The 16726-nt window shown below is 43.4% G+C and overlaps 1 protein-coding gene across 2 annotated transcripts in view; it reads right to left on the minus strand.

Annotated features, from left to right (window-relative positions):
* Nucleotides 1-14809, minus strand: part of PSME4 (proteasome activator subunit 4) — an 81922-nt gene extending 67113 nt beyond the window's left edge. The window contains exons 1-4 of one of the 2 annotated variants that reach the window (XM_081000807.1): nt 14336-14809; nt 4620-4760; nt 3642-3758; nt 1905-1964 (exon numbers count right to left, since the gene is read on the minus strand). In XM_081000807.1, coding sequence (XP_080856933.1) covers nt 1905-1964; nt 3642-3758; nt 4620-4760; nt 14336-14577 — 560 coding nt within the window. In that variant the 5' untranslated portion in view covers nt 14578-14809. The remainder of the gene's footprint in view (nt 1-1904; nt 1965-3641; nt 3759-4619; nt 4761-14335) is intronic. The other variant, XM_081000808.1, reaches the window with a different exon arrangement.
* Between the last annotated feature and the right edge of the window lie 1917 nt (nt 14810-16726).

Consider the following 16726-nt stretch of genomic DNA (forward strand, 5'->3'; position numbering starts at 1 on the left):
TCTTTCAAAACTGGGAGAAAGGGGGAAGAAAACTGCAAACAAGGTTCAATATAAATAAGCAAAAATCCTAGACTAAATCATTCTGAGGACATGGAAATGGTTTCAAATATGCACAGTCTGGGGGGGCGGGGGCAGGGGGAGATTCTTCCAGGTGGCTCAACTAGGACCAGAGATAACCAGGTCCAAATCCCCACCCAGCAATGAAGTTCTGGGTGACCTCAGGCCAGTACTTACCACACAAGGTTGATACAATGATAAAACGGAGGAGAACACGTATTCTGCCCTAAGCTCGCAGGGAAAAACTGGAGTCACTCAGCGAAATGGAATGTCCAAAGATTTTTAATTGTTTTTTATATACCTTATTACTGCCAAAAGATGTGATGATAGCCAACTGGCTATTGTTGTTGTTGTTGTTTAGTTGTGTCCGACTCTTCGTGACCCCATGGACCAGAGCATGTGACCCCATGGACCAGAGCACGCCAGGCACTCCTGTCTTCCACCTGGCTATTACATGGGGCAAATTCATGGAGGAAACTGGTTTTACATGGGACAAATTCATGGAGAAAATGGAACCACCATGTCCAGAGGCAGTATACCTTAGAATGCTAGTTCCTGGGGGGACAAAAAACTGTGGGAGGGCTCCTGCCATTATGACTTGCCCTGTTTGTGGGCTTCCTCGAAGCACCTGCCTGACCACTGTGAAAAACAGGACACTGGACGAGATGGAACCCTAGTCTGCTCCAGTGACACTTTTCTACCAAGGATGCTTTAAATATATAACTTACTTTGATATATTTCCCAGAACTGAACCTGCACCTTTGGAAATTACTAATCCCATGTATGTCAAACAAATGTGTAAATATTTCATGTTTAGTTAATGAGTTCTAGGAAAGATGCTGCTGGTTTCCCAGTACTGTGGGGGGGGGGGGGACTTGCTTTAGATAAATAAAAAAGGAATGGCTCCGGAAAAAGGTTGATGGAACACTTTTTGTTGTTAACGTGAACAGAGATTTTACAAACTACAGAACCTTCTCTAACAATGTCAAATAATTTTTATTTTAAGGCTGGAATCCTAAACATACTTAAAAAGGTAAAGGTACCCCTGCCTGTACGGGCCAGTCTTGTCAGACTCTAGGGTTGTGCGCTCATCTCACTCTATAGGCCGGGAGCCAGCACTGTCCGTAGACACTTCCGGGTCACGTGGCCAGCGTGACAAGCTGCATCTGGCGAGCCAGCGCAGCACACAGAACGCCGTTTACTTTCCCGCTGGTAAGCGGTCCCTATTTATCTACTTGCACTTGGGGGTGCTTTCGAACTGCTAGGTTGGCAGGCGCTGGGACCGAACGACGGAGCGCACCCCGCCGCGGGGATTCGAACCGCCGACCATGCGATCGGCAAGTCCTAGGCGCTGAGGTTTTACCCACAGCGCCACCCACGTCCCTAAAACATATTTACCAGGAAATAAAACCCATCAAACCAATGCACAGAAATGCACTGCAAGTCTTAACCCAAAAATTATTTTAAAAATTCAACCAACTCTCTTCATCATTCTCTCTCCTTTAGCATTCACCAAGCTTTGTGGAAAGTTAAATTCATGCATTTCTAAGCTTTGTGCAAATTATGCCTAATAATTAAAGCACTACATTCACCATAACTTTTAAATTTACTAGTCAACAGAAATTAGCAGATAGCCGTATTTTCAGCACTTCACACAGAATGTATTTTCTCACAAGTAGGCTTAAATACAGTGCGACATTCCCATAACTGTGGTGTAATGTTAACATTGGGGTTTTTTCCAGTTTTAAAAAAGTTACATGTATGTGACAAGTGTTACAACTGAACAGGCCATGCAAGAAGATAATGCTTCGGCCAGAACTAAATAAACAAAAAAAAATTGTCCTTACCACCTATGTAAAACATTAAGCACAAATGTTTTAGGTGAAGACAAGCCTGGTCGACATGAACTGAACATAAAGAAGAAAGGTTTAAAAACAAACAATGAAAAAGGAAATTGTAGAATTGTAAACAAAATGACTCAGAAAACAGGCACACACAAACCAAATGATTCCAGTCCTATTTCTTTCATTTTCTATTTATCCTTCTCAATTTACCAGAAGGGGCAACAATGAAACAAGATATTTTAAACAATGTTGCCAAAACACCATGAGAGAAAAAGTCGCACTGCACAATTTTAAATTCTAGTCTAGTCAATCTTAAATTTTTGCAATGGGGCTTACTTCTTCCCCTCAGGTCTCTTTTCCAATTTACACACTTCTTTTACCTAAAACGTTTTGAAAATGCCCTGCCCTGTGCATTTACATCAGATGCAATATAGCTTGGCCACAGCTCACAGAACTATGAGTCAAACTCATGCTTGATAAAAAAGCACCTTCCTCTAGTAGTGCCTATGCGCGTGCACACTAGAAAGAAATTAACAGTACGGACATGGGGATCTGTTCCTCAAAGATTAGAAGAGTACCTCAACTAGCTTTCCAGATTGAGGTGTGAGATTAAATTTGGGCGAGGTGACGTAGCTCAAAAGTTATAGTTCATGCTTCACAGTAAGAAGTTCAAGATTCAACCACTGGTATCCCTATTTAAAATAGAGTTGGATGACCTGCGGCCTTCCAGGTGTCATTAATTCCAACTCCCATCAGCTACAGCCAGCATGGCCAAAAGTCAAGGATTATGGGATATATAGTCCATCAAAATCTGGAGGGTCACATTTTAGGCACCCCTGGTTTAAAAGACCTCAAGAAGCAAGTTAGGAATGTTAAGTCACTTAAAACACTGACCTTATGATAGCTAGAGATTCTAGTTATCAAACTGGGGGGCTTCTTTGAGTGAACAATCATACTCTTAACCACTTGGCTATTGTTCCAGCTTTATAATCTAAAACTGAGAATTTTCTTAATATGAACAGATATAAGATGCTTTCTATGTTAAGTCAGATCAATCGACCACCTAGCAGCAACTCTCCAGAGCCTGAGGTCGAGGTCTTTGAGAATCTTGTCATCCTTGATGCTTTTAACTAGAGATGCAATGGATTGAAACTTGGCCAGTACACATGCAAAGCACAACTAAGCCATGGCTTGTCTGTAAAGCAGTGCCACCTTTCAGAAGTGGGTGACACTGTGTCATTTTCTGTTTGTAAATGGCCAGTTTTCACTCACAGCTTACAGATATCAAACAGTATTTTCTAAAACCTTAGACTAATCAGATTATTCATCTCATGAAATGTAATTATGCCACTTGTTTGTAAACCAGAAAAGGCACATGAGTAATAGAAGACATTGTGAGCACCCACAGTAAAACAAAAAGCAGAGTCTAAATCTTGTTATCTTTAGTTCAGATGACTGAAGAAAATATATTTGATAAACTGCACAATTAGAGCTGAGAAAAACCAGCAAGTTGAAATTAATATTTGCTGGTTGGGCTATTTTAAGTTTTTAGGCTTTACACATTGAGTTTCTGCAAGCTGTCCCTACACAAGTTATTCCTACAATCAAATTCTGACTTTTTGTCTGTTATCCTTGAGGATCAACAAAGCATCATCCCGTTAGTATCTTATAAATATGTTTAAAATAGAAAGGGAAACCTGTTCTATCTCACATTTTTAAAAACTAAAACAAAAATCTTACTTCGGAAACCAATTTAATCCAAGATGTTCAGTCTTAGAGTACAATATCCGTTCCAGCATTTCGTACAGTGGCCTCCATGGCAATTCTAAGTCATCCCTTGAAAGAAGTTCTTTTTTCCTAAATTAAAAAAGCAGTTTAAGATTAATGATTAATTACAACTGGATGTAACTTTCATACCCCAAAATAGCACAGCAGAAAGTCTGGCTGCAACTTTGCTTTAGTCATCACCCCTTTCACACAGCTTCCTAGTAATCCTTAACATGGCAAGAAAATTATCTCATGACATTCTCTAGACAAAGTTGAAGCAATCGTTTAAGATGTAGATGCAACTACACATTACATAGCACTAACCAGGTTTCTCTCTTAATAGGAATTTGAAACGAAGTTAACAAACTCTGTTTGAAGGGAAACTATTGTTTGTTTGTGCTGATAGAATGCTTAACCATAGTTTACAAGTGGCAGGGAAGGGAATTTACATGTCAGAAGGGAAGGCACATGTACAGGCCACTCTTAACCTTAGCTGAGATTATTGCCAATGTTAATTCAGTGTTACATTAACCAAGCCAGTTTGGTTTGGAGGAGGTCACAAATACGCTTGCCAGAAGTGAGCCCCTGTTTTAAAGTGCTGAGTAAAAAAGTAAGAAATGGCGTTGGACCTTGTGTTGGGCCTCAAATGCACTTTGAAGCAGCAAGACTGAGCGACTTCAGGAATCAGCCGCCCTCCTTCTGCCAGACATGGGGAAAGGGCAGGGAACACCTACTCCTGCTGTCATGATGGATTTTTGACACTTCTGAGTACCTTCAAAATCCAGCATGATGAAAGACACAAGCCCCCAACAAAAGCCAATCCAAATTTTGGGCCCGTTTAACTAAAAAGGCTTGTATCCAGCCTCAAAGTCGGCTATTTTTTTTCCAAATTACTCTTCTACAGGACATAAGATACTTCCGTTACACAGAAGCAATGAAATGGTAACTTACTTCAGCAGGTTTATCAAAAGACGTGCAAAACCTTGCATCATGCTGATCTCCAACTTTGGAATAGTTACTAGCTCATACAAGAGCTTGATAAAAAGGACATGGTCTTCTTTGCTAAACTTTCTCCCATAGAGCCGGAGATACCTTTAAGAAGAAGAAGAAATACATAATGTGGAAAACATTTATTTATTTATTTATTTATTTATTTATTTATTTATTTTAATATGGCACCCTTCAACAAGCAAGCTCTCTTGGAAGATAAAAATATAAATATCAAGACAACATGTACACATAGCACAGCAGAAAAACACAACAAAAGCCAATGTTTTCAAAACATACTGAAAGGCTTGGGCAAGTAAAAAGGTGCAGAGACACTGGATTTAATAATAAATGAGCCTCCCTGAGATAGGCATTCCAAATGCTGTGTGCCACCACTGAAAAGGCTCAGCAACTTCTGGTACCGTCAACTATGGCATCCTGCTGGAGCAACAGTCTGAGTTGGGGGGGGTGGCACTGCCTAGCGGTGGCTGGGTGGTCATTTCCAGAGGGTAATGCATGGGGAGTGCACTTTGGCCCTGTGGAGCCTTCAATGTGGGGTTCCTCAGGGTTTGATTTTATCCCCTATACTGTTTAACCTCCACAGGAAACCACTGAGTATGCTCATTCAGAGTTTTGGCATATGCTGTAAGCAATATGCTGATGGCACACAGCTCTACTTCTCCTTTACACCTGCAGGTGTAGCAGGAGATATGCTGGACTGTTGTCTTTCCTCGGTAATGGACTGGATGAGAGCCAACAAACTGAAGCTCAATCCAGATAAGCACTGAAAGTGGGCAGTTCCCTGCAGTGGCGTAGCGTGGGTTGTCAGCACCCGGGGCAAGGCAAGTAATTTGCGCCCCCTAACCTGTGGATTTTAGCAGGGGGCAGAGAGCTGCGAGTGCGAGCGCGCCCCCCCCGATGGTGCGGCCGGCCCCCCTGCACCCCCCATGCTACGCCACTGGTTCCCTGGACTGGATGGATTGGAGGCTGCCTACTCTTGATGGGGTTACACTCCCTCTGAAGGAGTAGGCATGTAGCTTGTGGGTACTCCTGGATCCTTTCCTTGCGTTTATGGTAGATGGGGGTTATTGGTTTGTTTTTGTGTTATTATTTATTTTGTGCTCTCATTTTGTAATTCCATATTGTGAACTGCCCTGACGGGTGATATACAAATTAAATAAATAAATGATAATGATAATAAAGAAGAAGAAGAAGGAGAGTTTGGATTTGATATCCTGCTTTATCACTACCCGAAGGAGTCTCAAAGCGGCTAACAATCTCCTTTTCCCTTCCTCCCCCACAACAAACACTCTGTGAGGTGAGTGGGGCTGAGAGACTTCAGAGAAGTGTGACTGGCCCAAGGTCACCCAGCAGCTGCATGCGGAGGAGCGGAGACACGAACCCAGTTCACCAGATTACGAGTCTACCGCTCCTAACCACTACACCACACTGGATATGGATAAAGCCATATCCACCTGCCCTACCCCTGCTATCATGTAAAATATCAGATGATGGGTAGCTTGGACAAAAGGGGCTTTGCAGAGATTCTGCACGAGGCACTTTGCAAACCCTGCAATAAGTTCATGACCACAGGGCTTGCAAACGCCATTACAGGGCACTTCCAAAGCACACAATAATAAGCAATTCTAAAGGAAGCCATTCATAGCCGCCTTCTCTTCAGAAGGAAGAATACTTCAGTTTTAGGAACATTTTCCCCTCTGCAACAACTGCAAAGGGACTCCCCTAACTGATGGATCATTGATTTAAAGGGAGCATCTTTGACAGCACACTCCTAGCACCAATCCACTGGTTGGTGCTGAAAGGGCATCTTCAAAGGAGGTTGCTCAATGATCAGTAGTTATGGCGACCAATTTTGAGAGCTGTCAATCACCTGCCATCACTATGACATCATAGTAACAGGTGGGTGGTTCCATTTGTACTTTTTATGTTAAAATATTTAGCTACTTGCTTTGATTGCTTAATCCATTCAATTGTAACTATTCAAGCTTTTTAATGTAAATTGTAACTTTGCTTTATTTTTAACTTTCTTCACACAGTACCAGGGAAATTCCCAGAGCTCAGAAAATAATACTCCCAATATGATATCATAATTAAGAAACTTATTTAAGGATATTATAAATATGGTAATTTATCTTAGGTATGAGAACCGTTATTTTAAAGCCATCATTGATGGCTTTTCATTCTCTAACCTATCTTTTTATTTTCAGCAAATCTGTGAAGCTGCCAGTGCTCTAAACCTCTTAGGTTTGCAAATTACAATCGTGATTTGTGAGAAAACAGTGGCTGACTCTGCTGTTTTCCTGGACAGCCAGCATTTTTCAGCCATAATTTTAAACATCAGCTATTTTAAATTTGGGGAGATTGGAGAGATACACATAGCTTGGTAGCAGCATCACCAGTGATGAATATATTTTCATAAGGTTTCGACTGAGAATCCTCTTTGTCCAACATTCATATTCTGTACTCATGAAAGGGTGTTGGGAATTCAACACATAATAGAAGGAAAAGGTTGAAATGTAAGTGCTATTGGAGCAGCATATGTTCAAAGGCTTACATATGTTTATAATTCTCGGCCTTGGTCCTGTATACCTGAAGGAGCGTCTCCACCCCCCATCATTCAACCCAGACACTGAGGTCCAGCTCCGAGGGCCTTCTGGCAGTTCCCTCGCTGTGAGAAGTGAGGTTACAGGGAACCAGGCAGAGGGCCTTCTCGGTAGTGGCGCCTGCCCTGTGGAACGCCATCCCAGCATATGTCAAGGCAATAAACAACTATTTTACTTTTAAAAGACAACTGAAAGCGGCCCTGTTTAGGGAAGTTTTTAATGTCTGATGCTGTATTGTTTTTAATATTCAGTTGGAAGCTGCCCACAGTGGCTGGGGAAACCCAGCCAGATGGGCGGGGTATTAATAATAATAATAATAATAATAATAATAATATCCTATGCAATCATCTACGACCCCCAAATGTGAAGGGTTAGAAGCCCAATTTCTAAAACTGCTAAAGGAGCAGGGTGTCGTTTGCTGTTTCATATGCCTTTTTCCCAACCTTTCTTGGGTGGGATCCTACTGACACATCTTGAGTACAAGAATTTCCACTTGTGAAATGGAACTCCCCCCCCCCTCATTTTTTCTAAGTTTCCTAAACCCTAAAGCAGATTTGGAGAGGGCGCAGGGCACACACCTGGAAGCAGGTGTAGAAGTTCTATTGCACATGTGTAAATCCTTGCACTGGTGGGATGTGTTAGTTGGATACCGCCCATTATCTCCAACAAGTGCTCACTCAATTTTGTTTTATATTACAGGCAATACTTTCATAACACCATTTTGGCTCAGAGTACTGTTGCTCAGTATCCTCTATTAAACAGAAGGTGCAGATTAGCAGCAGCCCTCTAGCTACTATTTCCCCTGAGCACTTCAGTGCTGAATAAGCCATGTGCCCTTGCACTAGGGTGTGGAACAGAAGTGTCAGTGTTCAGGTATGCCATCAAATTGCTGTTCCCTCAAGGCAGAGTTATTTCCTGCTCTTTATCATGACACACCAAATGGTGAACTGGAGGAGCAAGTTTGAAGAGTTTCCAAATGCAAGTTCAACATTCATGTCACTTTCAATTTCCTAGCCATGACTTGCCCTTTTAATTTTGAAGCACGCCCTCTCAAATTATTGTTCTTAACCTATTCACCCTCTGGACCAGGAGTTCTGGGTTGGCTGTCATGCAGTGGCTAATTAATTTCAAAAGCCATCTACAAGCAATTACTTCACACTTTTTTTCAAGAGTGATCTGCTACTTCCTCTGTCAGCTTCCTGGATTGGAAAGAAGAGGGAGAGAGAAGGGTGACCCCATCCGCTGCTGCCTTTGGCCCCACCCACTGATGCAAGCAACTTCTGACAGATTGCCCGCAAGGAAATCTGGCCATGGACAGAAAAAAGCTTGCTCTCCCATGTTCTTCCTGTAGAATTGCCAACTCAGATTGCATCTGTGTATGGCACAGAGTCAGTCAAATAGTATGGTATACCACTGAAGCAATGCATTGACATGTAATGCTAGCTATATATTACTAGCTATTTATAAGCAGGGTTGCTAATTTTTGTTGATTTTCTTGTTTTATCTTTTGGTAAACCACTTTGAGGTTTTTTTACAATCAAGTGTTGTATACATTTTATGAAATAAATAAACAGAAACATTGTAAATTATTTAAACTAGACAACTGTTAGGTAGTATACCTGCCAGGACTCCGATCATCGTGACAGAGTTTGTAAACATTAAATTACAAGCATCTTGCAATGGACTGTGAAAAACAGAGCTCTTAAAACATCTGGATCCAGCCACTACTGCAGGCTTCCTCAAACTCGGACCTCCATATGTTTTTTTGGCCTACAACTCCCATGATCCCTAACTAGCAGGACCAGTGGTCAGGAATGATGGGAATTGTAGTCTCAAAACATCTGGAAGGCCGAGTTTGATGAAGCCTGCACTACTGGATGCAGGATACAGAGATGGGTACAAGTCTAATTTCCCAAACATAACATACCAAGCCATACTGCTTGATCATTCCATTACTTTATACTAACATCATCCATAAAAACAGAATGACAAGTCATATAGTATCATAATACACTGCAAAGGGTTAAAACTAGTAGGTTCTGATGTCTTCCAAAATCACATGGCTTTTCAGAACCCTGATTATTTTGTAGGCAACATGTTTTGACAGCATTACCACATAACTCCTACTAGAATGAAAACAGGCCTCACTGTAAACAAGACTGAGGCAGCAGCAGATGGTTAAAGGAAAAACAGTGTCACACTATGTCTACTCAAGTTCAAGATGTCTTGTAAGGCAATCATGTGAGTCATGTTATATCTACTGAAGTAATCCTATCTAAAAATCTTTCCTAGTAAACAAAGTCACTTCCAATGATGCAAAAGGCAGATTGATATTCTGCCAAACAACCCGCCCCCGGCCCCCAAAAGTTTCTTTTTACTAATGTACATTGCCAGTTTCCCAAGTTCCATTACACTCTGGTGTGACTAAAACAGATTTGGAACACCCAATATGTCAAGTGCGAGGGCTTGGAGGACTGCTGTTCCCGCACTGACTCTCTTCGCCAGCCAAGCTGAACCGAGCTAAGAGCCAAATCCAGCTGAGCCTGGGGAAGCAAGGAGCCACAGCCATGCCCTTCAGAGGCTTCGACAACTATCCTGTCTCTAACCAGATTTTCAACCAGCTGCTGAAACATCAACAACAACAGCAATGCCCTATGGACTGCTATCTCCAGGTATATGGGGAACATTGGAAGCACAGTATCTTTCATTCCTCTGATGCAGTTTTGCTGCATCATCTGTAACAGTGATGAAATGTCTAATGGTATTCCTGGTCCCTAACAAATCACGTGACCTGCACATGAAACTGGGAAGACTAGACTCATCAGTCTCTGGTGGCACTTGGACCAAAGCAAATTAAGCTGCCAGCAAAAGCGAATAAAGAATAAATACTAAATGGAGTACCAAAATAAGAATTTTGAAGTATGAATTTATATCACAAAGTCCTCATTTACAATACAGTATTTATTATAGGTCACCCTAAGTCTATATGAGAAAAATGGGGTGTAAATTTTCTAACTAAAACTCAGGAGGACACTACGCATGCAGTAGCAGGGTTGATTCTTAATTGCTGTATTTGAACAATCACATCTCATCTTAATAAGATGGCATATGAACAAGCTTCATTCCCTTGCACACAGTTGGCTGCTCTTCCCTTCACACACCAGGATGCCTCAGCTTAATTATAAAATCAAAGATCTGTAGAGCTGGAAGGGACCACAAGGGTCATCTAGTCCCTCCAATGCAAGAATCTTTTGCCCAACATAGAGCTTGAACCCACGACTCTGAAATTAACTCTCATGCTCTACCACCTGAGGTGTCCCAGCAAGATAGTTCTATTAAAAAATATATTAAAACAATTAGAACACCTTTTGGCAATGAATAGCCTAAGAGCAAACAATGCCGTAGCACTGTTATGTTAGTGTGGACTGAGACATAGCCCTTATGGGAGAACACTAAAAGACCTCTGTAAGCTGTTTTTAACCTTCTAAAAACAAGCATAAAACATAAACATGGTTGAAACATACAAAAATACCACAAATTGGAAACCATTTCCATTGAACAGCTGACCTCAACATGTCTAAACATAAGCAAGTGATTTTAAAGCTCAATGAAAGGCACTAACTTTTTTATTGTATGATTGATTATTGATTAATTTCTATACCACTTAATATATTTAAAACATCTCTAAGCGGTGCACAAAAAACTGAAGAAACAACGATATAAACAAAGCATTACAAAAATTGAGTTGCATATTAAAATGTTCCATTAATACAAATTTTCTAACATATATAAATCAATATCAATTCATTTTACTTCCAACACACCCTCCCTCTCAGCCTCCGGCTTCTCACCCAGGGCTCAAACAAACTCTCAAATTACGGTACCCATAACAGCCTCACAATGAGAAGAGTTCCTGGAAACAGCAGGCATCACCCTAGTCACTTACACAAGACTTGCTTTTTATGGGCAGGCCCAAGGTGGATGGTACATCCTCAGGCTGCCCACAATTGTGTCCCATTCAGCTGCACTCTCCACACCCAGTACCAGTTGTAGCAGGTTTGTTGAGCATGCTATAGGCACAATACCGAAATTCTGCTTGCTGTCAACACCTGCTCTTTACATTATTTTTGAAAAATACGTAATAGCACAAACAGATTCAAAACAGGCAATCTAGTATACCCTCCGCCCAATTAAACCTTTGCCTTGGTTTTCTCTCTTTAGTAGTGTGAAATGTTAATGAAATGTATCCTCGCAGTCCATTTTATTTTAAGTCACTATTAGAAAGAGATTAGGTCTAGAACTGAAGTGGCAGAAAGTGTTGTGGTACCTTTGTTAGATTGTAGGCCTTTGGGTATGTCCATCATTTTAGTCTTAATTTATTGATTGTATTCCAAGCTGTGGTTTGGGTGCTTAATAGATATATTTCCACCTTGACAATTATCTGGTTTGCTGCAGCATCAGTTTTTGTAGTCAAGTCTGTTACATTCATCTACTAGAGAAACCAAGATATGTATTCCAAAGAATTCATGTCACAATAAACTAGTCACCCCTCCAAGATGCTATAGCAGCAAGGAAAGAAACTGCTACAGACTAACACAGCTTCGCTTTTAATATTTCTCTGTAGGGACAGCACAATGACAAGGCAAAAACGTTTTATCAGTGCCCCAGAAGACAAAGAAGTCCTTGAACTAGAAGTTGGTGCTTTTGCCCTTGTCCAGCTCAAAACACACTTTTCTTTTTCCTTTGCTGACACAGCAGTATGAACAAACGTTATGTGAGATGAGTAAGAGATTAAACTCTGCAAGTTACTAGCTAGGCTTTGAACCGTGAAAGTGAAATGCAGTGCTTGTTTTGGAACTAAATGCAAATGCTATTTTGTAATCTAGTTTAAAAAGGCAAGGACAGTTGCAAGTAGCTTATGAAGTCACTGAACAAAACCTATGCGCTAGTTTTGGCAACAAAAAGTGATAAACTATTTTTAGGAGTAATGAGCTGCGTATGATTTATTAGCTGCCTAAGTAGAAAGCTCAGGGAACGACTACCATCACTAAAGCTAACAAAACCCTCCTCTTCCCAAAGTCCAAGACTCAAGCAGCCTTGAAAGATGACACTTCCCAAACACAAGCCCACACAGGAGGTTGCACAAACAGAAGGGGTGGCTGCTCATTCCTAAAAAAAGGTCCCCAGAGGCACATGCCCCAGTCAGAAGATGTCCTTCAAAAGCAAAGCTGCAATCTTACAAACACTCAAAGCCCAACCAAGCCCCCTGCTGATCATAACACTTACAAAAATAGTGCCAGACAAAGCCTTGGGGAAGCTGGAGTCATGCAGACAGCAGCAGACAATGGTAGACACGTGGCATAGAACTAAGTTGCTGAATGTAAAAGGAGTAGCACAGGCTACTCCTTCATCCAGGGAACTGTAGAACCCGGGTGCCACCAAACACTGCCCCAAACAGAGGCCAGTTGCCCATTTGCCTCAGGGGCCAGATTTGAAAGAAACGGCTTTTTGAAATACCCGGGGCCTTAGTTGCTACCAGAAACTGGCATAGGTAAGGAGTTAATGCAGTGTTTATTCATCTCCCATTTTAAAAATATCTACCTTCTGTATTAGGGTGGGGGGGAGGACAGGACCGGATAAGGTGTGCCTTAAAGCCACAAATTGTCTAAGCAATCAAAGGATGCCCAACAAAGTGGAAAGGAGAAGGGAGAATCAAACATCATTTTTCCGATCACTGGCAGATTCTTCAGGCTGCACCGCTCACAGTTACCCTGAGGCACCCAAAAAGTTTGTTAAGGACACGTAGGCTGTTTTTTCTGCATGTGTTTTGATGACTTAATTGCTTTATGTGTTCTTACCTGCCCTGACACTTCAGACACAAGGCAGGTTAAAAACCTTACACCCTCTCACAATATTTGTGGTCCTGTCACTTAACAGAGCACAATGGGGACAAAACAGAGGAACTACATCTCGGAAGAATGCATACCCCACCAAACCCTACTACCCTCATTTGGGGTGGAGGGGAGAGAGACATCCATATTACCCTGAGTACAACTGACACACTGCTGCCATGCCCTCCCAACAAAGCGAAACACGAACACCAGGGAAACACCGGGCGGCTGTTAGGTTTCCAAGCACCACAGGACTCTTTTGTCTACAATCCAGAACATATTTCTTTTCCACGGAAAGCTTAAATCCCATTGCAATTGCGGGGGGGGGGGGGGGGAGCTTAACTCCCTAGAAACCCAGCTCAAAACCGCCTGCCTGGTTCCTTCCAGCTATTAATTATAGCAACTGTTCTTGTGGTTCATTAAGGCATATTTATGGCGTTTCCTAAAACTCCAGATTACGAATGGTGGTGGGTGCTCTCCCCTTTTCCCTCCCCACTCCAGGTTGCCTGATGTAGGGTGAGGACAAAGTGCCACCCCTAGGCTGACACCCCCCCCCCCAGCCTCAGGAAGAGAGAAGAAAAAGAGAGAAGAGGGAACCCCACCCACAAGAACAGAGGCTTGCCTTTTTGTAAATAAAAAAAGGGGGTGCATGGGTGTAGCCAAGGGAGGGGGGACAACCAAGTCAATAAATACATAAAAATACTTATCTAACTAGGGTTCTCTCCCCCCACCCCACAACAGAAAGCCTGCCTATGGGTGTGTGTGAATGGGTGGCATTTGTTTCCCCAAACCCCGAAGGGGGGGGGGTGTTTCTTACACCAAACACCGGCAAAGCCCCCAGCGAAAGAGTTGGAGGAAAGGGCTGGATATTGCACTGCAACACCCCCCCCCTCCCCACCTTTCAGAGCGTCCTGACCTAGACGGTCCTCCCCCCCCCCAAAAAAAGGAACCCCAATAATAAATATTGCGGTTCTGATTTGATAGACAGAAGAAGGGAAGAAACAATAACTCCGGGGTGAGGAAGGAAGGGGAAGTCGAGAAAATGAAGAGGCGAGTGTGTGTTTGTTGAAAATGTTGAAACTTAATATGATGGGGGGCGGGAGAAATAGACCCCCCCCCCAATAATCCTTCCCCCCCCCCACAAGCAACCCTCCGCCCCACTCACGTGGAGAGCTTCCTGCTCCAGAAGAGGCCTCCGGGCCAGAGCTCCTGGAGCTGCACGGCCCAGCTGAGGTTGAGCTTGATGCGGGAGAGGAGGCGGCCGGCCTCGGCCTCCAGCTTGTCGCCATAGGGCAGCAGCTTGTTGTAAACCAGCTCCTTCTGAGGCGGCGGCGGCGGAGGAGAAAGAAGGAGGGGAGGCGGAGGTGGCGGCGGTGGCCCGGCCGCAGCGCCGCCGGCCCCGGCCATGGCTCCGGCCGGCCGGCCGCCTCGCCCCTTCCTCGCTCCCTTCGCCCTCTCCGACGCCCCCTTTCCCCCCTCAGCCGCCGGCGCTGCCCCCCGAGAGGGCCTCGCCTCCGCTCCTCCGGCCACCGAACTCGCTCGGCTCCCTGGGGCGTCTGTCACACAGCGGCGCCTGGTGACGAAGCGGCGGAGCGAACGAGGCAACCAAGCGCCGGCCTCCGCCGCCAGGCACTGATGGCAGGCAGGCAGGCAGGCAGGGAGGGAGGGGGAGGGAGGGAGGGAGGCGCCGAGGTCACTTCCGCTGTGGGGAGGGGGAGGAGGGGGGAGGGAAGGCGGCGCTGACGGGAGGGAGGGGGGGCTCGGGGAGAAGGAGCGCGCGGGAGGGGGAGGGGGGAGGAGGGCGGCCGCTGATTGGATGCGACGCCTGAGGGGGAACCGCAGAGAGGAGGTTGAGCGCGAGGGGCCTTCGCTGAGGGGGCGGGAAGCAGAGCAGGCAAAGGAGAGGACTTTTTAATAATAATAATAATAATTATAATTATAATTAATAATAATAGTCCTTTTTAATAACAATAGTAATAATAAGACTTTTTAAAATAACAATATTTTAAACCTAACAACAACTATTATTATTACTGCGTTGTTGCTGTTGTTATTATTATTTTATAATAATAATATTTTACAACAAATATTTAAGCAACAAATCTTATTACGTTGTTGTTGTTTTAAACCTCACAGTCTTCCCCGCAGCTGCCTCTATGGGAAAATCTCTTTTCATTTTTTAAAATTTCTACACACACATACATACACTCCCCTTATTATTTATTACATCCTAAATTTCTATCCCGCCCTTCATCCATGGATCGTAGGGCAGTTTACAGCATTAAAACATAAAAAGTACACATCATAGTAGCAAACGAAAACAATAACCATTCACACGCACATCGTCATAACCATCAACGTTGTTGTTAATTATTATTAAATTTTTATCCCACCTTCATCTGAGCAAGAGGCTGGCCCAAAGTCACGCAAATGAGCTTGGCAGCTGAGGGAGGATTTGAACCGTGATCCTATTCCAGCACTCTATAACCACACCAACCACACCAGCCAGGCAGTCAAGAAGATTTTAAATGCATTTTAGCCGTTTTTAGGTTTTAAAGCTATGCGTACGCACACCTCAGATGTTGAAATGTGTCCCAGAATAATTGGGGAAGGGAGACTGGGATATTTGATGTAACAAAGGGTGATGTGGAACCCTCAAAGGCAGGGGTCAGCAAACTTTTTCAGCAGTCCACTGTCCCTCAGACCTTGTGGGGGGCCGGACTATATTTTGGGGAAAGAAAAAAAAACGAATTCCTATGCCCCACAAATAACCCAGAGATGCATTTTAAATAAAAGGACACATTCTACTCATGTAAAAACACACTGATTCCCGGACTGTCCGCGGGCCGGATTTAGAAGGCGATTGGGCCGGATCCAGCCCCCGGGCCTTAGTTTGCCTACCCATGCTCAAAGGGATATGGAGAGTTGGCAAGGCATAATTTAAGCCAGGGATCAGCACTCCCAAATCTATATTCTGGATCAGGGCTCATCCTGGGAGCTTGTGAAGTCATAATCGAGACAAAAGTGACTTGGATAACTTTTAGAGTGTGTTTCATTCACACTTAGCAATCACAGCCCATCTGTGCACATTTGAAGCAGAGGGCATGGTTCCTGGTCAGGCAAGTTTTAGTCCTATCTGCTTTCTCTCTATCTGTATGCCTCTCTCTTTCACTCTCTCTTAGAAATAATAACCTTTTGGACTTTGCCACCCATCAGTGAGGAAGTGTATCCAAGATTGGATTGGCCGCAAAGAAACTGTCACGTGCCTGTTGCCTCAACTAGGTAAGACTTAGTAGCTACGTAACTGTAAGGATCAAACACGTTTATATTGAAGGCAGTTTCCTTTGGATGGCTGTTCATGGCCAAGTTTCACGCACCCTAGCTCTTAGCCCCTGGTTAACTGCTGGAGCTATTTCCAGAACTACCATTATCTATATGTAGATTCATCACTTATTCTGAATGATCATTACTGAAGACTCAGTAGCAGTTCTTTGATGGACCGAGCATGAAAGGGGGCAATGTGGACAGTCCTGGAGCAACTACTGCTGCCTTCTTT

Source organism: Podarcis pityusensis (assembly GCF_964106645.2).
Source record: "Podarcis pityusensis genome assembly, chromosome: 3".
Classification (NCBI taxonomy): domain Eukaryota; kingdom Metazoa; phylum Chordata; class Lepidosauria; order Squamata; family Lacertidae; genus Podarcis; species Podarcis pityusensis.